This window comes from Centruroides sculpturatus, unplaced genomic scaffold, assembly GCF_000671375.1.
Source record: "Centruroides sculpturatus isolate CEXI.00-Female unplaced genomic scaffold, Cexi_2.0 scaffold478, whole genome shotgun sequence".
Classification (NCBI taxonomy): Eukaryota; Metazoa; Arthropoda; class Arachnida; order Scorpiones; family Buthidae; genus Centruroides; species Centruroides sculpturatus.
In genome coordinates, this window is record NW_019384994.1 from 125844 (window position 1) to 150656 (window position 24813).

A 24813-nucleotide genomic window follows, 5' to 3' on the forward strand; every position below is an offset into this window, starting at 1 on the left:
TGAATTTTCCGTTTAAAATATTTTTAAAATGAAATTATTATAATTTATAATATTTTCTTTTAGAAAGAATTATTACATTTTAAGTTACGTATCACTTTCGTTGTAGAATATAGCTCGGCGCGTAAAATTAGATGATAGAAGCATCCTATTTTAAAATCTTCTCTACGGGATAATAGAAATTATAGTTAATTTATTAAAAATAATTCGAAATCCTCTTCTTATATACAAAAAACGTTTAATTATCATATTTTTTTTTAGAATATTGATTTTTCTTTTATAAAATAAATTTTCCGATAGAGGGCGAGTATATTTGTTTACATGTGGAAAAGTTTTTACAGTGATCGTAGCAGAAATGTCGTTGTTTAAAATCAGAACAGCAAATTGGAAATTTTCATTACATCGTCTTATGATGAAAAATTGGCAAGTAAAACATAAAATGTTTTCAAATAATGATAAATATACTTTAATCAATATTAAAGTCATTGTCCATTTAAATATTTTTACATAATTATTATATAATTATTCTCATATAAAAACGGTTTGATAGATCCTAAACAATATTGACATGTGAATCCAATCTGTTAAGGTAAGATTTACCCACCAAATGAGGGGGTCGCCACCCCCCAAAGGGTAGCCCTCCCCCATACGAACAATAAATGTCTAATGAACCACCCACCTACGCGCGACCCTTCGCGAAATATAAGACCCTGAAGATTCGCTTACGTCATATCCGGTCATGTGACATCATGGTCAAAAGGCAGTCTACCATGCGAAAAAAAAAATTTTAATGCGCACTCGCAAACACCTTCCTTAGGTCTCTCTCTCCTCGCGCTTCCCCGCTCCGCCTTCGCCGTCGCCATCTGTCCCTTCTGCGCCTGCCCGCAGTCCACGTCACCCACCTGAAGTCATCCGTAGTCGTCGTTTGATCTTTTGGTAGAAGATACACTTTTACTAATCTTTTTAATGAATAATTCATGAATGTTTGAAGTTTATTCATTTTCTTTTGTGTTATGAATATCATGGTTTTTTTCTGTTTTATTCAGTGACAGAACTACAATGGTGCGGAGTGGTTTGGCCCAACTGGGGCCGGGAGCCAACGGGTCGGATGTGTCGAGCAAAACACCTACAACTCTGGTCAGGGATTCTTTTTTCAGTCAAGAGCTAAAGGCTTTTTTTGGGAGATTGCAAGTTCCGTCTTTTGTAGCATGAGATAGGAGTTTGTGTTAAAATTTCAAAGAACCCAAAGTGAAGTTGATTTGCCTCTGATTTTATTATACATTAAATTTCATATTTCTGTGTTTAATATAATAATAAATTACACTAGACTCTTGCTAATGAGGCTGTTCCTTGCACAGAGATGTGTCAGATTTACTGGATTATTGCTAGTGTATATGCCTAAAGCCTGCTTAGAGACAAAGAGTGATGTGATCCTTTGGTACTGATTCTGTCTGGAAGCAGGCAGGCAAATAATATGGCAAGCTGACATGCAATAATGTATACAGAAATGAAATCTGAGTAAACAGGAAAACAATATGTAACATGATTAGCATTTTTGTGGAAATGGAAGTGCATAGGCAAACACACATGCCTGATAATTGAGAGACTTATTAAGGATAAGTTTAGCAAGAGTATCATAAATATATAATCCAAGTTGGATCCTACAGTTTTTAAACTTTTAGATTTACTGCCTGATATATTATAAAATTTAAAAGTATTATTTTTAGATTATACTGAAAACCAGTTAACAAAAAGGCCAATTTTTAGAAAAGTAGTCTTTTTGGGTACTTACGGGTTAAGAAGATGCCAGTCGGAAATAGCGTTTTTTCCAAATAATGTAATTTTTTATTTGTCAAATTTAATACAATTGTTAAATCAAACAATAAATTACGATTTATAAAGATATAACAAAATTTCAAAAATTCTAATAATAAACCACTTGAATATGCAAATTGTTTTGTAGTGTATACAGCAAATATGGCAAATAGGTGATATCTACAATCAACCTAATTGATTTTTTTTTATTTTTACAACCTTATCATTAAATTTTCTTCTTTTAGATTTAAATTTACTAGTCTATTGTTATTTTGATATTTTCATTCAAAATCGCGACTTTGATCGCTATTTCCGACTGGCGTCCTCTTAACTCATAAATACCATAAAATTTTATATTATGTTTATCTGCTTCAAAAATATTAATAAAAAGTAAGCTGAACTTACAGTATTTAAATTAGACAAATTAATAGACCAATTAAAGTAATGCCAATCTTTTCTGATCTCAATCTGAGCAATGCTAATTCATACCAATTGAAATAAATTAATCAATATTTAGGAGATTGCTTCACTTTGCCAATTAGCCATCAAATTAAGTAAAGGCAGTTAAGGTGTCATCCTACTACTCTAGAAACCTGAGATTGAACATGGACAGTCAGAAAATCTCAGAAATTTTTTAGGGAACCCCATCTCGCTCCACTCAATCATCCCCATTGTGGGCTTGGCCAAACCCATGATGGGTATGATTAAAATGCTATTAGTATCTACAAGGCATAGAATTAAAAATGAAAAACCAATATCAATTTAAAAATGAATTTGGTAAAGCTTCCATTTTTGTCTATCATTTTTTAGATTCAAGTTCCATTAGTGATATAGAAATTTTAAATAATTTTTTTAATAAAATTTGCAATCTTTAAAATAATGTTGTCCAGTAATAATTAGTAATTATATATAAATACAGTGGTACCTCAGGATACGAATGCTCCAGCATATAAAATTTTCAGGATACGACACGAAATTTGAACATAATTTTGCTCCGTTGTATAAACAAAAACTCACCATACAACGTTACATTAGTTTGCAGCGCCATTTTTTATTCACTCTGTTCATTGGTCTCAGTCTGCGTGTTTGCTTCGTCGTGGAAGGATCTCGCTCGATAAAGAAAATCTCGAGGTATTATCGGAAAGTGACTGATTTTATTGAAAAGAAACATCCCGAAAAGGTTCACACTAGACATATTGCTGCTTAGAGTAATGACATTTGCCTAATTCATTTTAGAAACATTTTCAAAAGTAGGCAAAGCCAAACCTCTTTGGATAGATATTTTACCAAGCAACCTCTATCCAGTGAAAGTGCTGGTGGAAGTGAAGGAAAGATGGCAAAAAGCAGTGAATAAAAAATTTAAAAAAATATATATATATATAAAACAGAAAAGTTAAAAAATCAGTGTTAAGTTATTGTTACATTATGTTATGTAACATAACTTACATTATGTTATGTAAGTTAAGTTTTAGTATCATTTCTTTTCTCCCTCTCTTCCGCCACCAATTTACACCTCCACCGTCATCTATCCTCAAAGGTAAAGTACAAATAAAAACTACATTTTTTTATCAATTATTATTCTATTATGGTTATCTATATATTTACAACTACAAAATGCATTTTTCAATGTTTTTCTTACTATAGTTATTTTTTTTAATGTACTACTTAGCTTTAATTTGAGTGTTTTTTGTGTTGGAATGAATTATTTGGTTTTACATGTAATCATATGGGGACAAAATAATTCATCTTACGACATTTTCATGATACAATCTCAGTTTCAGAACGGATTAATTTTGTATCCTGAAGTACCACTGTATGTTTAATTTTCATTAATCTATTTATTTTTTCTAATAGTTCAATTTCACAAACTGGACTCAGATTTCTCATGACTTTTACAAGAGAAAATTCAAGACATTTGTATAATAAATGTGTCCTTAGTAGAAAACTATTGTTCCCTTGTAATTATGAAGTTTGTAAGTATTAAATTATTTCTAAGTATTAATAGCTTCATAAATTTTGAAATGATGTCTATAAATTTTTTTTTAATTAAATGTAATTTTACATCAAAGCTTATCTTATTATTAAAAATTATTTTAGATCAAATATAATTAAAGATTTCTGTTGAAATGTAAATAAGTAATTTTCATTGTAATTTGGTAAATTAAACTTATTGGAATTTCATAAATTTCCAATCGACTATTGCCATCCGCTGAACAGCTTAATAAATTTATTTTAAATAAATCCTCTACTCCCTTGGTAATACTTTATTGAAATTACATAGTTAATTTTAAAGAATGGATCACTGTAACAGAAAGATTTACAAATTATTATGGGTTACATAAAAATAAGATATAAAACTGAAAAGTTATGGTAACTACTCTCTTTCTTTTTTTCCGTGTTTTTTTCACAAAGTTTAAAAAAGTATATATAGGTTTCTGAACTAACATCTCAAATCGACAAGGTCATTTCTAATTAAGACTTAAAATTTCCAATTTTAAAATGAATTTGTACATATTCATAAAAGAGAGAAAGTTAAATCTTTGATTAGAGTTTGTAGTCTGTTCTTTATACTAGGAAAAACTGTTTAGTAAAACTACTTTTGGAACAGTTAGTCCAAGTGTATAATTATGAGTTTTTCTCTTATCAAAGTTTTTGGAGAAGGTATGCATGTGAGGCAAGTATCCAAGTCTATTGCTGTTGATTTGGCCTCACTATATGCTGTTTTATTACCTGGTATACCTTTGTGACCGGAAACATCTACAAAGTTAATCCTATCATATATTTCTTTAATTCTATATTGTAAGTACAGAATGTTTTCTTTTTTAATATTTGGATTTACTAATGATTTTAATAACAGCTTGAGAATTCACTGTAAGCGTTAATTTTTTTAGTTTGACCTAGGAATTTTAAAATCCATTTAACATCCTGAAAAAAGCATCTTTCTTGGCCTGATATATTGATGTATAAGAATGGTAACAATATCTCAAAATGTTCCTAAGATGGTCAGAGTTTACCTCAGTATATATACACATGTACTGGAGTCAACACGCACACATTCTTAGAGCCATCAGTATAAATATCTTTGTCTACCTTAAATATATTTACTACAAAACCTCTGTAATTTAAATATATTCTGGAAATTATTTTATGCAGTGAATTGGTGTCGAACAGTTGTAGACACATCTCCATTGGTGATATATTAATGCACCAATGGTGATATATTAATGCACCAATATTAATGCAATATTTAATAATAAATTCATATGAATAGTGTTGATATCATTTATTCTTATAAAATAATGCAATACTTGTTCTTCCATATATAATGGCTACAGTAAAATATGACAGCCAATACCAATGATGTGTAAGCATTGCTTTACATGATTTGTTTTCTTAATGCAAAATGCCTCCATGCTGATAGGAAATGTTCTGCAGTAGTTTTTCTATATATTACATGCCCCAGCTGGAAGCAGCATAAAACTTTATAGGCTGTTTATGATATTTGATATTTATTTGATAAATAAATATCAAATATCATAAACAGCTGTTATTTGATAAATAAATATGTATGGTTAAGAAGAAAAAACAGATATCACAACCACTAATACACTGTCAAGAGTTATAGATTTACACAAATGGTCATTCCAAGTCCATTTTTTTACCAAATGTTTTAAATTTATATATTAAATGTTAAATCATTAAATATTCAACAAATGACAACATTGTTCTGTAGCTATGAAATCATTGGTGAATATTTATTGACAAATTTAATGGTTTTGTTTGTATGTATTTTTTAATAAATTAATTAGTAAGATTATATAATAATTATAACAATCTTACTAGTATAACAGTAAGCAGGAGTTGTGGGTTCGAGTCTCGCTTCAGGTCAATTCTTTTCTTCCAGAATATTCTAAATTAGTTATCTCTAGTGACAAATTATTTAGTAATTAATTAAATATAATTGCTGAAAAGTAGCCCAATATAATCAAGTGGTTGTTAGGCTCTACAAATTTATTGGGTTTTGTGATGTTTGTTTATGTATATAATAATTATTTTTAATCCATAATTTGACATACTTGTATATCTTAATTCATGTTTAGTATAATGAGACAGACAACATTAATGTTTTATATATGTCTAGAAATTAAAAAGAATAAATTGCAATATAATAATAATATATTTATTACGTATTTAGAGTTAGAAACCCTGTTATGGGGAGAAAATATTTAATACATTAGCATTTTTACAATCAAAACAATGCAATATATTTAATTAAATCATTTTCACATATTAACTACCATAATTGAATTAATTCCTGTTTTATATTTGTAATCTGACCAGATTCTTTAAGTTAAGATGGATCTCTTGTTGCAAGTTTACACATATTATTTCAAGTACAGTAGAGCGTCGATTATCCGAATCAATTGGGGACTGGGGTTGTTCGGAAGATCGATGTTTCGAATAACCGATTGTGTATGAAAAAATATATTCATTTATCCCATCTTGACATTTTTCTCCGTTGTGTGTCGCTTTGCGTTGAATTTTCGTCGATGTTAAGCCTAACGAAGACTATTGTATCGTTAAAAATTATTGTTTTATTTTGTACAAACAAAATAAATATATTGAAAAATATAAAAACAATAAAAAATTATACTTCAGAAGTTAATTTAGTATCAAAAACGTAAAATATTTGAGTAGCCCAAGACATAGCCAGAGATTGCAGCGCCACGGCACTGGCGAAAATTTAAATTTACCGACTGGAATTCTTTCGGATGATTGACTTTCGGATAATCGACGCTCTACTGTACTTTATATGTTTCATGCTCTCCACAGAATTTTTTACAATCTTTAAAAATATATTTTAATGAGAATTCTTAAGAATTGTACCAGTAACAATGATATACTGAGAAATCTATTAGCAAATCTGACTAGCTATTCTAGAGTACTCATAGAACTCTAGCTCTGCTAGCTCCTTGCTGTTTGACTGGTCAGAGTCGAGCAGTTGTTTGGCTTACCCACAAACTATGATTATTGATTACTTTCTTACACAATGGTAGTGTCATCAACCTACTCCTGCTACGTGGTAGAGAAGTCGGCTGAATTTGCTACATATATAATGTTATTTATAAATAATGAGAATTTATTCAATTTTAATTGAATTAACAGTCATTCTATATTTTATGTTGAGACAATTTTCTTTGATATATACTTGGATTCCAATGAAATATTTGATTATTTTTGATACCATGAATGAGATTAAGCCTGAGAATTTTGAATTTTGATTATTATTGAATTACAAAATGCAATTTCCATCAAGAGTGTATTGTATATCCATATTTCCAGCTTCCTCTGAATCTTTAAACAACTTGTAAAAAATTCAAAAAGACTGTAATTTTTTAATAAACTTTATCTGCCAAAGTCTATTTGTTGACACATTATTACTAGACTGTTTAAGTATGAATTGATGAAAAAATCTAATATTTTCATCTTTATTCTGTTTCAATCTATAATGAACTTTTATAAATTTTTTTAAAATAGAATGGGAAAGATCAATAACTATTTATCTCACAACAGAGAACATGTCCATGTACTATTCTCTCTATATGGAACAATCTTTAAAGAAAGGTCACATGATATCATTCTGTATCATATAGAAAATCTAGTCCCCAAATTGAACTAGCATAGTATAAAACATTGAAGAATTTATTAATGAATTGTATAATTTCATATGTAAATATATATTAGAAATTTTCAGAGAGAATCATAGATAAATTACATTATTAATTAATAACACAACTTTATTGTTTAATGTATTTACATGAGGTTTAAAGCTTCCATTCCAAGAAAAAGACACATTTATGAAGTTTATCTCATTTATCAATAGTAAAAGCTGACAATCAAGATATAAACTTTTCTTGGTTTCTGAGATTTTGACATTGTTCCTGAATTCATAATTTTATCAATTCAGTATAAATTTAATAATTCATATTTCATTTGAATTATATTATTTCAATCATAACATTTTTTCTCAATTTCAATAAAAAATACTACATTTTCTCTTGCTTTATTTCATAAAATGCATTCATGGTACTTTATTTAGTATATCATTAATATGAGTATAAGGATATTTTTAATGAACAACAATGTTGCTCTATGAAATAAAACATCGTTACACTATCCATTTTCTATTCACTCTTAGTGCAATTAATTAATAAATTTTCTATATAATTGTGTTTCCAGGAATTTAGGAGTTCAATTATAATTAAATATATATATTTCATTTTATAATCAATTAATAAGCAAACTAACAAATAAATTTGTTGTTTTATATTTGCAAATATTATATTATACCTAAGAAATATTATATTATACTCACCAATTCATAAATAATTAATACAAGAATTTTTCAGCAAGATCAATGTTTATACAAACTCAAGAAACACCAAATCCAAACAGTATGAAATTCCTTCCTGGAGTAAAAGTTTTAGAATCTGGAACTGTGGATTTTCCAAATGCAATGTCAGCGCATACATCTCCTCTAGCTCGACAATTATTTAGAATTGATGGAATAAAATCAGTATTTTTTGGCTCCGATTTTATTACGATAACTAAGGTTTGTATTCATTTTATATATTTAAGTTAATTCTTTCAACTAATATTTAAAGATATAAAATTATTTTTATATTAATGTATATAATTAAATATTCATTAGAAAGATGACGAAGTTGAATGGAAACTTCTGAAACCAGATATATTTGCTGTTATTATGGATTTTTTTGCAAGTGGACTTCCAGTTATGACAGATGAACAACCACCTGAAGATACAGGTAATTTCTGAATTAACTTTTTGATAATATAAGATGTTATTTTATTTAAATACATACAAAAATATAGTTTACAAGGTATTTATTATTTTCTAATAAATTTAAAATTACAAATATTATCTTTTGTTTCCTCTTCTATTAATCCATTATTTACATAATTCGAAGGATCACTATGTAACATAAGGAGTCAACATATTTATTTCCAATTAAACATTTAAAAATTGTGAAAGATTCCGAAAAATATTTAATCAAAAATAAATATGGTAACCCTTGATATACTGTATGCAGTTAATTAGTTTTGCAATTATTCCATATATATCAAAGTTAATAATCAATGGGACTTCTATTAATCCATTATTTACATAATTCGAAGGATCACTATGTAACATAAGGAGTCAACATATTTATTTCCAATTAAACATTTAAAAATTGTGAAAGATTCCGAAAAATATTTAATCAAAAATAAATATGGTAACCCTTGATATACTGTATGCAGTTAATTAGTTTTGCAATTATTCCATATATATCAAAGTTAATAATCAATGGGAAATAGATTAATTCATGAATTAAGTTATTAAGAACTATAATTTTTACATTTATATTCTCTTGGGCAGAATAAAAATGTGTGAAGTGAAGAAACATTTATTGAAAAATTGTAAATATATGTATTTTTAAAAAGGATGTGTATTAGTTATAACCTATTTACCAAATGTCTTAAAGAAAAAGCCGACGGAAGAGGGGCGTATGCCCAAAATGCATATTGGTGTGAGATATTCCTGAATAAAGAGTGATGTTAAAGATGCCCAGTGTCTACCTATATACCCAGTTGTGAAGTAAAGAAAGAATTAAAAGAAGACACAATTTCAGAATAAGTCAATAATAATTAATTGTATACATTGAAACATCAGCATAAGGGAATTTATGAGATGTACCTTAAAAAGAAGAGAACAACAGAGAAACAAACAAAAAAATATATATTAATTAAAGATTTTTGACAAAAATAATGTACACTAAGACCCTGCTCAACGCTGCCTCTCTCAACACTGATTCGATATAACAAGGTCTGCTCGAAGCCTAAAAAAAACTCAAAATTTACCCTGATTTAAACTATCACGACATTTCATTGATTCGTATATAATACAATTATTTGCAAGCACAAACCAATCAGCAAAAGGTGGCAAAAGGCATACTTTCTTTAAATCTATGTTTGTTTGGTGCAATTTGGAAAAAATATAACATCGTGGATGCCATAGGAAATGTCGACTTCGCTTGGCAAGAATTAACTGATACATGCACGAATGAAGTGTGGAAGAAGTTATGGCTGAAGGTATCCAAGAATTTTCAACAAGAAGAGCCTATTGTTGTATCGTTAGGTTGACCAAACTCAACCTAATCAATATAGCAGGACTAGAAGATATAGGGTACATTTACTTTTAGCTCCAATCTCGCCCCTATTGCGTTCAGCCTGTATACTTTTTGTTAGCTACCAATGAGCACAGAGTTTACTTTTCACACCTGTGATGTCATTGCTAGCATTCCTAGTGCGTTCGGTATGCTCGGAGAATTCACAATGAGCTTGGAGTTTGTTCAAAGATGGTGGTGTCCATTACTGTGTATACTTTTACGAGTGTGCTAGTATGACATCAGGCTGTGCTAGGTGTCAGCTCAGCAAGCTTGGAAGCTAGCAAAAAGTAAATGCACCCATAGACGAGCAGGATATTGAGGAGTTACAGCAGGTTTCTGATGAGAGCCTTACCAACGATGACCTTCAAGAACTGGCAGAACATGGAATTCATGTGGAACTGGAAAATAGAGATTCTGAACACGAAGAACTCAAAAAATTTCTCTACACATTTCCTTAGTAAAAGTTTGATAAGATAACCGAAATTGTTGATCAAATTGTAGTGAATGATCCAGATTTTGAAAGGAGTGCAAAAGCAAAACAAGGCATTTTTGATGCAATTTTCTGCTACCGACATTTGCTTAAGGAAAGAATAAAGCAACAAATGAAACTACATGACTTTATTGCAAAAGAACAAGAATTTCAGAAAAGTCAGGACCTTTGTCACAAAAACTAAACTATACATTTCTGTGTGTATATGTTTATGTGTTATTTAACATATATTATTATACAAATTAATATAAAAATAACTTAAAATTAAAGTAAAATTTGTTTATTTTTGGTCATGTGTTCCCCTATCCCTATTTACTCTAAGTTAAAATGACCTCGTTTAATGCTGTTTCATTTAGCGCTTTGTTGTCTAGGAACGCATCCTCCATGTTAAGCAAAGTCTTACTGTATATTAAATCTGAAATGTAGAGAATGATTTTCTATTAAAATGTAATTTTTAAAAATAAGTTTATATGATTCATTCCAGAATATATTATTTAATGGGCACATGAAACTATCCCACAAAATTATTTTAATTCAATTACAATATATTTAAATTGAAATCTAATTATGTTATGTTAATGGATTATATTGATATTATCATATTAATATGATATGATAACATTAACATAATTATACAACATTATGGATCAACACAGTATAATTAGATTTCATTTTGCAGTTTAAATATTTATTCAAAAAATTGTGAATATTAATAATAAATTTCATTTGTAATTAATGTATATTATAAAATTAGTTTTATTCTACAGACTTCTCATATTTCTCATAAATTATTAGCAAAAATTTATTTTAACAATATACATTCTGTTTTTATATATTCTATTTTCAAAACTGATAAATACTTAAAAAAATAATAATAAGTCATTAGCAATAATTACAAAAATCTAATCAAACAAAAGTATTTAATCATATTTAATCCATTAACTTGACAGAGAATGTAATTTTGATTTGACATTGCAATCACGTTGCTAATGAGAAAAGTCTATCAAATTTTTAATTAATAATTTATTGTAACTTTTATTAATTAGAGTTATAAAAATAATACATTTTTTCTAAAATTATTTTGTTTTCATTAATATAATGACAACAGCAATTGTATATTGTGAAATAAATTGTGTTTAAAATAATATATATGTGTTATATAGATGATACTCTTATACCTAAAATTTAAGAATGCCTTCTTTGTTTAATAAAAAATTTAAAAGTGTGGTAGATTTTTTATAAATATGGAGATGATATAAAGATACATTCATATAGAACTTCTGAAAAGATAAGTATATTTAAATAAAATATACTTATCTTTTCAGCAAATCTTAAAATGAAACTTAAAACTTATTGTAATACAGTAATTTCATTAATGCTAAAAGAAAAAAATAAATACAGTATTTAACAAATCTTTATAAATTATAAAACTGAATAAATATATCACTTATAATATCTTATTTTCATCATATAAAAAAAATTAAAACTAGTTATCTTTTAACAGTAANCTAATAAATCGTTGTTATCCTGTTAAAGTGGTGTCATCTTTACTCGTATATCGCCGGTCATCTTACCGACGCACCCCTCCCTCCTCCCCTCGACCCGAAACATTTAATCCCGTTACTGCGGGAACGGTAACATTTTAATCCATCCTGACCAGTGAGAAGGGTTTAACGACCTGTTGCCGGATCGGGAGACCTACATCCTCCCCGGCGGTTCACAATAGTGATCTTTTGAATTAATTATTTAATTAGCAATTAAATAAAATGATTTTAATATGTATTTATATTTCAATTAAATTAAAATTTTATTGTTAAACAAAAAGTAATTACATAAACTTATTTGGAGTATATTTTTTGTGTTAAATTCAAATATACAGTAAAACCTCTAATCTCAAATACCTCCATAAGTTGAACTGGATTGTGAGTCACAGCAAACATCCTACATAATACAATGTATTTTCGTACTTCTAAAGTCAAATAAAATTTTATGTATCTCAAATTCTCAACATTGTTCCTCCCTAAGTCAAACTAGTTGAACTCGGTGCCAACTAAACTATTAGTTCTGGAAATGAAACAGACTCTGTCATTAGCTCTCTTATCCATCTGTATTAAACACACTTTATCGGAAAACCCACCAGACCTGGTGGGAATATTAAAATTTGATGTAATATAATATCCAAAATTTGATTTTTGAATAAATTTAATATAGCATAGAGAGATAATTTTGTGATATACCTAAATTCATATTTATTTAAATCATTATACAGCTTCATATATTATTCTAATAATGATTCAAAAATTATCATGGTTTTAAATATATCTTAGAATTGCATCCTTTATTCTACTGCTTTGTATTTTGTGTCTGAATAAATATTTTTCTATGTTTTCATATACCTCTATATATAGAACTCTCCATAACTTGAACTAGTCATTTTTTGATCCCTTCAAATTCAAGACTTACAGGTCTTACTGTAAGTCTTGTATGTTCATTTATTTGTACATTAATATTTAATATGACTAATCTTGATTGCTCTATTTTATTATAAAAATAAAGCTTATCTTTCTATTATGCTTTCTATTTTTTAAATAATCTTGTATTTAGTGACATTTTTCAATGTATAATTTTTAAATTTTTTATGTATTACTATGAAATAAAATACTTTTTTCATGTCAGTTAATTTTAATCATTTTCAAAATTTTAATAGCTATATCACCTGATGATGATGAAACTGTAATAATGATTAAAGAACTTCTTGAAACAAGAATTCGGCCAGTTGTTCAAGAAGATGGTGGAGATATTGTTTACATGGTCAGTAATTGATTTATATCATTAGCATCAGATATTATATAAGGGGAGTCTGATATTAAAGGTACAGGCCAAAATTACACTAACATTTATGATTTAAAAAAATATTTAATACATTCCACAAAAACTACATAGTTTTGTTTATTTCTCGACATAATCACCATAAACATGAAAAGATATTTGATTACTTATATATGCCTTGCTGGGGTTTGCAATGGCCGGTTGAGTGCCTTGGGAGTTGAACGTTGTGGGCACTGAATGTGTCCCCAGCTGGCATTGTAATAACCGTTGATGGTTATATTGTTAGCTTATATGTGCTGGAAGAGGAGATTGGACTGAAGGTCCAGGTAACGTAATTGGCAACGCATCTGCATGGTAAACAGGAGTTGCAGGTTCGAGTCCCGCTTTGGGCCGATTCTTTTCTTCCAGTAATTCTAAATTATTATTTAAATTATTTAATTAATTTATAATTATTAAATTTATCAAGAGATGGCGCCTAACTCTAATGCCAAATTGTCTATTAAATTATTAGTATTATAGCCATTTCTAGCCCGATAATATTCGGCTTTGGTAGATGGATATCTCTATTATTTAATATAACTAAAATGTCTAAGAGCTTTAATGTCTTTTTTTTGCTCTAATGACATATCCCACCTTTCTTTTAGATCTTTTTCTGAAAAGATTGGACTTCTGAAGTTATTTCTTGTGGAATGCACAATGGATCTTTTAGGTTGAAGTACTTTTGGCTTTTGTCCCTCATTTGTACAGTCTATAATATTGAACACTTAGTCTGATATTCCTTTTGAAGAATTTCAGACCATTAAATAAATAACAACATGGTATAACTTAAAAAAGAAATATGAAGTTGCAGATCACAATTTTTGCTAAAAATAAATTTATCAAGTAATAGCTATCACAAGACACCAAAGCAGAGATAAGAGAATTTCATTCTGCAGGGTCCTCTTGAAAGAGCAATCTCTGTAATAAAATTCTAAAGAACAATATTACTACAGATTACTACAAATGCTTTATTGTAATAAGAAAGATCTTGTTACAGGGGGTTGGCTTTAGAGAATTACAAGAATACAATTAATACTCATTTAAACATGTTTTAAATATCCTATTACATAAAACTTAATAAACATAACATACCAATCATACAATCTACACTATCATATTTCAAAATCTTTAAAATATGAACAAAAAAGTTATGAATATTATACATCTTAGACAACAGAATTATTTCTAAATTGATTCTGAAATTTTCTTATTAATTTAAATCATAAGTTTCTTTTAATTTAAATTTACATTGCGCTTCAACAATCTTTGTACACTCAGTGAAAAAATAATAAATATTTATAAAAATGGTTGTAAATATCAAGATGAATTTGCCTACCCGCTGGCGGTAGAAGATTAATAAATTTAGTGATAATTATATCCATTCCAGGAGCTGTATTCATATTTAATTTACGAATTGATAAATCCAGTTCTTCAGAAGATTTGATATCGTTGATATTAATAGTCAATTATCTGATACTTCGTAATAACACAATCAATATGATACAATTCTTTCAATCCAAAGAACGAACTAACAGAAAATTGGTCTGATAAATCACAACTTAACACCTGAATTTCCAAACATAAATCTACTAGAAATACTGAACATATAAACAGATTGATAGCAGAGCTTCCCGAAGTGAATACATAATAAATTCAGAAGGCAAGACCTTTTCAATTCTGCCATTAAAAAATATATAGTTGAGCTTGAGTCGTTAATTTTAGAAAGTTATAACCCATTTTATTCTGTTTAACATCTTTGAATTTACGAATGTTTTAATTTATAACGTTTGGTCCTTTATATAGCAAAACCATGGACTTTGCAATACGAGCATTTAAATCTCCAGTTATAACAACAAAAAGAATAGAATTTCTCAAAATTTCGTATGTACAAAATACTTCAAAAATAGTTTTTGCTGTTGCTCGGGAAGTATATATACCAAAATTTTATCTGTCAGGTTATTTATTTCTAATATATTAATCAATAAATAAACAATAATGTAATTATTTCTTTTTTAGGTATATATAATTTCTTCCATTTTTCAAAATGGGAGACTTTTTAATTGTACGTATTATAGTGTAAACTTTCCTTATTATTATATGCAGCAGGCAAGAGACTTAAAATTTGAGTCTCCACAAAGCGTGAGTCTTGGATAGGAGTATTTAAATTAATAATATGTCATTGTGGAGTATTCTCGGAAGTAGTAAACGGGGTAAAAGAATCCAAGTATACCAGCTCCTCCAACACATAACTATACGTCAAAGAATAATTGCCCAACAGTATAGTATCACCTCAGAGTTTAGGATATTTACCTGCTTTCCTTAACTCGCTTAAAAAAGGAATTAATTGTTTTCGTCTTAATCTAGATCTTTTAGTGAGGTCCTGTGAAATTTGAGTTTCTTTCCATAGGTTCGATAGGTTTTGCTGTTTCATTTTTATAAAACTCGAATAAATATAATCTCTTATTTGAGGATTTTTAATAATTAATTTAATTGTTGGATACTGTGATTTAGTTATTGGAATAATCGCTATTAAATCATCCATTGTAACTTCATGTAATTCAAATGATTCTTTAATAAGATTAAACACTTCTAACTTGGTAGGACTGGTTTTACTAGGATATCTATAAAACATTATATTATTGCGATGTTGCACATTAACCATATTGTCCATTCGATATTGCATACTTTCATTTACTATTTTCAGATTAGCAATTTGTTGTTCAAGATTAATTATTTGGCTATTCATTTTTTGATTCTGATCCTTAGTTTCTTGGATACTATTACGAATCTGGACCAAATCTTCTTTGATAATAGTCATTTGACTTAATATTCTCGTATTAGAAACATTAATTAATTCAGAAATTTTATTCCATAGTGTCAAACCCGACATATCAGATGAATTTTCCAATTTTCCTGGTGAAGAAGATAAAAAATCAAATGACTCACCTGATATTTGTGAACTTAGAAGTGATGTTTCAGGGTTCAAACCTGCATTTGCAGAGGGTGGTTCAGGAGAAGTTCTTTCAACGTGTGCATTGTAATCTGTGATTAACCTGATATTAGTGGTCGAAGCAGTTTCCTTTCTGCTAATTGATTTTGCCTTTTGACGTGGTGGTCTTCCTCTTTTAATTGGCGAACATTGCATATTAATTATATTGATAAATTTTCCAACACTTATAATATTACCACACAGCACAAACAAAAAAAATTTGACGTAAAATTATTTGACAGGATACGTTCTTTACCTGTATTTGAAGTGAGTAGTAAAACGCGCCAGCAGCTTCGGCAGACAGAAGCGCCCCCCCTAAAGAACAATATAACCACAGTTCATAATTTCAACCTCATTCTAAAGTATGGAACTGACACAGAACTAACTCCATGCTCAAAGGCAATACTTCTTATAAAAGCATTAATGTCAAGAAAAGCAATAAGTAGAAAATAGACAATTTAGAAAATCAAATTGTGTCAAACAATTTCACAAAACTTGTTGGGTTGATAAGCAAACTGAAAAGAATAGAGAAAAAAAGACATTCTATACAAGAAACTGCTTAAAATATCTAATGTTTTTAAAATAAAATACATTATACTAATTAGACGAAAGACTTTAGTTTCAATGTATGATTTTCTGTCAGGAAAAGAATAAATTAAATTAATCAATTTTCAGAACCAAAAGTACTGTACAAGTATATAGCCAAAAAGAATCAACTTGATGGCAGTTAAGGCATCAACCTGCCATTCTGGGGATCCAGGAAGTTGAAAAACACTAGAAATTTTTGGGGTGATCTGTTCCAATATGTTAGGCCCTGCCCTTCACTACTCTCATTGTTGGTCTGGCCAAATCTAAAATGGTATAATTCAAAAAGCCCTCTTAGTGTCTACATGACAGGAAAAGAAAACAAGATTAGTAAATTTCAAATAAAAGAGAAATTAAAATAAAAAAATCAACTCCATTTTACAAATGAGCTGGAAATATAAGCTACAATGGTCTATTTTATTTTAGCAGTAGAAACAATTTAACAAAGCAAGATCTGGAATATACTGTTTAATACTTTTATAAAAGATTCAATCAGAATGTTCTTTTATACACCACTGATATTTTTAGGATATAGCAACAATATTAGTTCTTTCCTTCATTTACTTGTCTTAATTTTCAAATCTTTTTTGCTTTTTTATGTCATAAAAGTTACTACTGTAAATCTTGTTCTCTTACATCTCAATTTCCCTAACACTATCCTATCCATCCTTTTTGTAATATATATGTTACTGTGAATGACTGATATCTGGCGAATGTCAGCATTCACACAGTCATTTCGTGTATGTATGAAATATTTGCTAAATATCATTATTTCTCGCTTATACCGGCAAATGTCGACATTCAGCATGCACTGATGGTGAATGTTAAATAAAAATATTTTTATTACGTTAAGACAAAAATGCAACTTTTTAATATGTCAAAATAGGAGAAAGCTTAAGTAACAGCACATGTAAATAAACTGTTGAACCTAAAACAAACAGTACGTTCTAAATCATTAAAGAATACAATAATAATACAATAATAAGCTTACATATAAATTATGTGATTAACGTTATACAATTTTATTTATTGCAACAACTTAAACTGTTATGACAATTCAAATTGCACAAGAGTCCCTTGATTTACAGCTGCATTTATTTGTGGAACACTTTTTTTTTTTTTTTTTTGCAATGACAGCGTGTATAGCCTTGCCCTCCACTTTTCGAATTAGCTGCAGCTGCTTCTCTCAGCGATATTTCTTGAGAAAAAAATCTCATCTATGGAAAGTAACTTTTCTTTACAAATTATGAACTGATTACTTTATTACATGATTATGAACTGATCTGTTAATGGTGTCTTTTATTCGGATATCACTAATGCCTTACCGACGATCCCTCTTATCCTCCATCACTCAATGTGACAAACTGATCCCCAACTCACAGGATCAAAAGAACAAAAATGCCATCCAGTGACAAAGTGGTTACCACCAAACCATTGCCGGGAAAAGAGGTACGACCTTGTCCTACCTCCGGCTACCCACAAAGGGTTTGGCGACAGACTGTCACCTCTCTGTCGACATTGGCTTCTCGGGTATCGTTTTGACCTCCATAAAAGCTTATCTGTGCTTGTCGACATACACCGGCAATTGTTCAAATGTAATATAACCAAATATTTGGCCTTTCACCGATGTATTTTGTATGTGTCGACATTCACCAGAGAATATCAACATTTTCTAATTTTGGTCTTTCACAGTAACATATGTTTTATATTGAAGATACAAAGATTTCTGTTATTTATCTAAAGCAAATGTAGATAACACAATGTTCTCACTTACATCTTTGAGACAAAGAAAAAAACTCTTATCTTAGCTAGCTTTATGCTCTCCATTTAACAAAGTAATAGATAAGAGCATGCATTCCTATCATCCTAACAGGATGAGTTATATAAGAAACGAAACTCTTCTTAAACACCAGAGGAAAATATACTTTCACAAAAACCTTCATAACTCCAGTGATACTTGCTTTATACATCAGCGAAGGATGAGTTATGAGACAAGATCAAGCATGCTTTAAAGGACTTAGGATTAGGAAAAATAGCTTTATGCAGAAAAATTACAGATTAAGAATTATGAAACAGTGGTATAACAGAATGGAGGAACATTCTAGTTTACCTGCATGGAAGTGGGTTTCAAAGAGAAAACCAATAGAAGGAAAGCAACAGTATTAATACAGATGACAGAAAAAGTATGACTAATAACTAGAGAAAAGTTTGAAGTAAGCCAATTTATTAAAAACTGATTCCCAATTGCAAATAGCTATTAAACTCAATTATCTAGCAGTGGTCTATTGTGATTTAGAATAGATTATTAAAGTCAAATAACTCAATAATTATATTTTAATGTATATTTTGTTGTTTTTAATGACCTGAATGAAAAAGTTTTTATCACAGGAATGTATGAAAGTATTTTGACTAAAAAAAGTGGTTTACTTTAGTTACATGTGATTAGACTGATGCTAATATACATATTTTGCAGATGCACTGAATAGGTATAAAATAAAATAAAATGCATTCAACATATTTTATTGCCTAATTATAAATAAAATAAATCTTTATTTATTAAAGGGATTTGAAAATGGTATAGTGAAACTGAAAATGCAAGGTGCATGTACCAGTTGTCCCAGTTCTGTTGTGACCTTAAAGAATGGGGTACAAAATATGCTACAATTTTATATTCCAGATGTAATGGGTGTTGAACAGGTTAGTAAATAGTAAAAAAGTAATTTATTATATAACTATATCAAATCTTGTTTTATAATAAAAATAACAAACAATTATTATTTCAGATAACTGATGAAGTTGACGATAAAGCTCTGGAAGAATTTAAAAATTTTGAAATTAAAATAAAGAATAACAAACCTGATTGATTACATTAGTTAATAATGTATAGTAGTATATAATATATTAAAGTTACTATGTAAAATTAATAAATTATACAAATTTAAAATAAGAATAGTTTGAGTATGTCAAGTTTAATTAAAAAGAGTTTTTAATACTAGAAACAACTTAGGGGCTATCCATAAATTATGTCTGCATTTTTCTTGAAACTTTTACTCCTCCTTCCCATCTTGTCCAATTTTCTGCAACCTTCTCTCATTTGGATGTCCAATAGAACTCTATCCCCCTTGAAACCTTTATCACTATGATTTATACATACCATAAGTAGAAATTCTGAAATAAATGTAATAAAATGTGCAAACTCTATAAAATTAATGAAATAAATAGACATCAACTGAACTCAACCCCCCTTCCTCTTGTTCAACTTATTGTAGTCCCTTCCCTCTTCCAGTGTGGATGTCATATATAGAAGCACCTTATCAATTATTTCTAATATTTAAAACTTTATATTTCTCTCCATAATCTGGCCATAATTTTAATTTTTGATTCGTTAAAAAACAATTATTTTTATTTAAAAAGACATAATGAATAATTTTTACATTAAATATAAAATGTGTTCACTTATTATAGAAAATTTTTTCAGAAAATTCTCATTAAAATACATTAAATGCATTGATTAATGACAACAAATGATGATGTATTGTTTTTATATGAAATGGAATAAAAAATATTCATAATTATTTTATCCAATCTGCTTGTATTGCTATTAACAGTTAATGTATTTATTGATATTAGTGCAACATGATTCAGGATATAATACAAATTTGTAATCTAATAAAAACAAAAAACAGAGTTGAACTGGTAGCAAAATCAGTTAATGCACAGACATGATAAATTTTTCAATGAATGGAAAAATGGGTGGTGGAACTGTGAGAGGCATCTTGCACTTGAGGAAACCAACTATGTAAAGGACTCGGACTCGGAGCATTTAGTTTGTTTTAAAAGAATATAAATGCACAATCCTTTAGAAGAATAAATTATTTGTGTGAACACGAGATCATGCAAGAGAAGCCTCGCAGTTTCCCCACACATTTTTGATGTCCAGCTGTTTCCCCCTTTATTTTTAGTAGACGAAATTTTGTACTAATTTGAAATGCTCTACAACTTTGTGATTTAAACTGTGTCACTGTCTTTCATAGAAGCCAAGATAAGATTTTGGGTGCATGGTGACTAGCCATTGAATAGCCCACTACTGATTACCTATACTCATGCATTTGTATTTAGATATGTATCAGAAAGAAGATATAGCTTGGTATAACATAATCAGTTTCTTCAATGTTTTTAATGCTAAATTTTATAATGTATTATCTCTTTGTCAATCCAATTTACAGCACTATCCATGTAAATATAAGACTTAGCCATATCAATAACTAATATTCAGGTTTTGTTCTATATCTAACTTTACATAATAATACTCCACTCCTTTATCAAGTGTCGGTATTTGTATAAATTATATTTGTAAAGCGGTCACAAATCGCGTACTTTGTAATTGTTAAAACATTGTGTTTATATCCCCTTTGCTGTACACACTCACCCACACGTGCAAACTTATCATGTTTGTTTTTATACTGTTTACTGAACATACTTTGTCTTGTCACTGTATTTTTACTTGTTCAACAATTATGATGCAGACGTTCAATGATTCGACACTTTCCTTCAATCTTTCCCTCCCTACTTACTATCACTTTCTCTTCTAATTTCTTAGAGGTAAAGTCTGTGCACATACAGACACTCTACTCTTTTAATGTAATGTAATACACTGTATACTGTAAACATGTAATTTTACAAAACAAATAACAAGATATAAAACTTCAGAATATGTTTTCAAAATGATTGGTTTTAAGCATTTTATTCTGTACAATACTTATAGCTTTGTGGATATTTAGTACAAAATTACAACTTTGATTTTATTTTACAAAAATCAGTGGAACTTTTTTAGTTGAAAACTATTGACAAATGTTTAACAATTTTATAACAGATTTTAAAATAATTTGTTAAGAAACAAACAATAAAAAAAATTAAATGTTTTATTTACAATATGGAAGACACTTTTTGTTGTAATCAAAAAAAATTACAAAAAAATATATATTATTATTTGTATAAAGAAATGTTCCAATTAGTTTAACATTTAAATAATATAAATGAGATGTTTACCTTATACTTAATTTCAAAATTCTTTAATAGCAGATACATTAAATAAAATATCAATAAACTATGGCAAAATTTTAGATAATTTTACTGTAGTAATGAATTTATAATTATAATTCCAGGTGACGCTGTAATATTCTTGATTCTATCTCATTATGAATTTTATTTACCTACAAATAAAATCAGTTTTAAGAAATAAATGAAATTCTCTTAACAGTTTTTTATTTTAAAAATGATAAATACCTTATAATTATAATCTTTTACACGTTGTTCTCGTTGCTTTTGAACTTCAGATTTGTCTTCAACATATTTTTTTGATTCATGTCTTTCATTAGAAAAATCTAATTCTGCCTCCAAAAACTTCAGCTTTTTAACACGATGCTCGTAATGATGCAATTCTTCCTAAAAGAAAAAGAATGACATTAAGCATTTTTATAATTTATCTTTAATTGTATATTATACAAAATATTTCAAGACCTTCAGAGATTCTAATTCACTTGATGTAAAATCAGCTTTCTGAGCTAATTCCCATAATTTATTTACACGGCCCTCTTCAAAAATAATTCCTTTGCCTTTCAAAACTTTTCCAGCTAAATAATCATAATCTTGTCTAAGATCATGATATTGTTTTTTTAACATCTGCTGAGTATGTGGTGAATTCTTTTTATTAGTTTCCTCTCTCATTAATGTTTCCACCGAATTATCCATTTCTTCTAAAAATATCAAAGTTTAAAAATTATTATCTTGATACAAAAATTGTTATACAAAATATTAAATGAAAATTTACCAGGTGCTGAACTTGCAGCATCTTTATTAATTTCATCAAGTAAATTATGATACAAGTTTAGCTTTTCTTGATGATGTTGAAATTCTTCTTTCAGAGTTTTTAGTTCTTCATCTATAAAAAATAATTTTAATTTATTTCAAATTTTATTGTAAATAATACAAATTTTAAAATTTTCACAAAAAAAATATGTTTTAATGAAAATTTCTCCATTTGTAAGAAAGTCGGTTTCATTAAATTGTCAATTGTACTAAAGACATTTTCAATCAGACATTTGAATTCTACGTTAAATACATAATATATACAGGATATTTCAGTTAAGATATTTAATAAAAAGAATTAGCATACATTCTGAACCTTCCAAAGTTTACTAGTGACATGGCAAATGTCCAACTGATATTCTACTTCAGTTCATGTGTTGAGAAGAATTTGTAGCATCACATTGTCAATTACAGCACAAATTTTGTGTAATTCTTCTCAATTATGTATCAGAGTAGCATATGGGAGTCATGCAACAGTGATCCTCTCCAAATCCATCCTGTAGTGAAATCATTATCCAAAAATCTGTGATCATCATTGGAAAAGTAAAGAGCCCATCTTGTTGGAAAGTTGTTCCTTCATGAAGCTGAGACATGACATATTTTTATATCATGGCCACCAAGAAACAAATGATTGATGATTTTGTCCACGATCTCACACTAAACACAAGAATCCTGTTCATGTTCATGCACAATATGCAAATTTTCAGAATCAGATGCAGCAAATATGTCTGCTTACTTTTTGAGACATATGGAACATTGCCTTGTTTGAAAAGCATATCTGGTCTAGCAATGTGTTGTTGTCATCAATTTTGGACAATGCATTTCCACAAAGTTTTTCCATACTGACCTGTCTTTTGACTTCAATTGTTGATGCAGTTGAATCTTATACTGTACATATGTAAGCATAACCTTTATGGAGTATTCTATGTACTGTTGGTGGGATTTGTAGCTGCACACTAGTCTGTCAGATAGACTTCCTCATGCTTCTCTGAAATAATTATCAAATCCACGCAGCATTTTCCTTGGACATCTTACAATCAGCATGTTTACCAGTCATTGTCATCAGAACAAACATCCCATTTCATCTACCATCACTCCAAGGTTGTACTCATGATGAAAATGGCATTGGGTGTCAGAAATTTTAATTCCACATGCAAAAGAACCCAAAATACCTCTGTTTCAGCATCCACATGACAACTGATATCTCTCCAGCAATGCAGGACACAGATATCTTCTACACATGTGCAGCAAGCCAAAATTTGCTGAGTTTATAAATTTCAGAACTGCTCTTTGCACTGGCTTCCACCTTCTGTCATTAGAACTAGTACTTTGTACATCATGAATTTTTCTTTTATAATACATCTAAGCACTCTGTATTGTAAAAACATTCTCAAAATTGAATTAATCTCCAATAGACAAAATAAAATACTATAGTTTGAGCTGACTAATAGTAAACCATGAAGATTTCAAAATATAAAAAACAAATTTTTGTCTTCTGTAAGCATTGTATAGTCAGATCATTTATTAATACAGTAGAACCTCGAAAACTCGGCTCTCGATAACCCGGCACTCCGGATAACTCGGCCACACCCTGGCAAGGCAAAAAAATCCTTAGTTAATTAATTTTCATTATAGACAGCTTTATAAAAGTATAAAAGCTCTCATAATATTTTTCTGAGGTCTGTCTTATCAGATAAATTACTGTACACAGTGTATTCATTAATTTTCATTTTCATGTAGTAAAGGCTGTATGCCTTCATAAAGGACGTGCTTTTCCTTTGTTTAAGGGTATTTGGGCAGTTTATTCTCTGTTATATTCTCAAGTAAACAATACATACAAGTACAGTACAGTATTTTCTGAGGAAAAACGCATACTTATCCTTTTTTAACCCCATTCCCGATAACCCGGCATTTTCACAAACTCGGCCACCCTTCGGTCCACATTAGGCCGAGTTTTCGAGGTTCTACTGTAT

The 24813-nt window shown here is 28.8% G+C and overlaps 2 protein-coding genes across 2 annotated transcripts in view; one reads left to right on the forward strand and one right to left on the reverse strand.

Annotated features, from left to right (window-relative positions):
• The first annotated feature begins 294 nt into the window (after positions 1 to 294).
• Positions 295 to 20408, forward strand: LOC111633101 (NFU1 iron-sulfur cluster scaffold homolog, mitochondrial-like). Its single transcript, XM_023377632.1, has 8 exons — positions 295 to 420; positions 3667 to 3785; positions 8223 to 8425; positions 8525 to 8639; positions 13238 to 13341; positions 19535 to 19669; positions 19756 to 19845; positions 19893 to 20408. Exons 1-7 carry the CDS (start codon positions 353 to 355, stop codon positions 19834 to 19836), a joined length of 825 nt encoding a protein of 274 aa, XP_023233400.1. The 5' UTR covers positions 295 to 352; the 3' UTR covers positions 19837 to 19845; positions 19893 to 20408.
• A 1282-nt stretch (positions 20409 to 21690) lies between these two features.
• LOC111633099 (alpha-2-macroglobulin receptor-associated protein-like) overlaps positions 21691 to 24813 on the reverse strand; it is an 18472-nt gene continuing 15349 nt past the window's right edge. Inside the window, exons 4-7 of the mRNA XM_023377630.1 lie at positions 22803 to 22913; positions 22493 to 22728; positions 22259 to 22417; positions 21691 to 22185 (exon numbers count right to left, since the gene is read on the reverse strand). Of these exons, the coding sequence (XP_023233398.1) occupies positions 22126 to 22185; positions 22259 to 22417; positions 22493 to 22728; positions 22803 to 22913 (566 nt within the window). The 3' untranslated portion in view covers positions 21691 to 22125. The remainder of the gene's footprint in view (positions 22186 to 22258; positions 22418 to 22492; positions 22729 to 22802; positions 22914 to 24813) is intronic.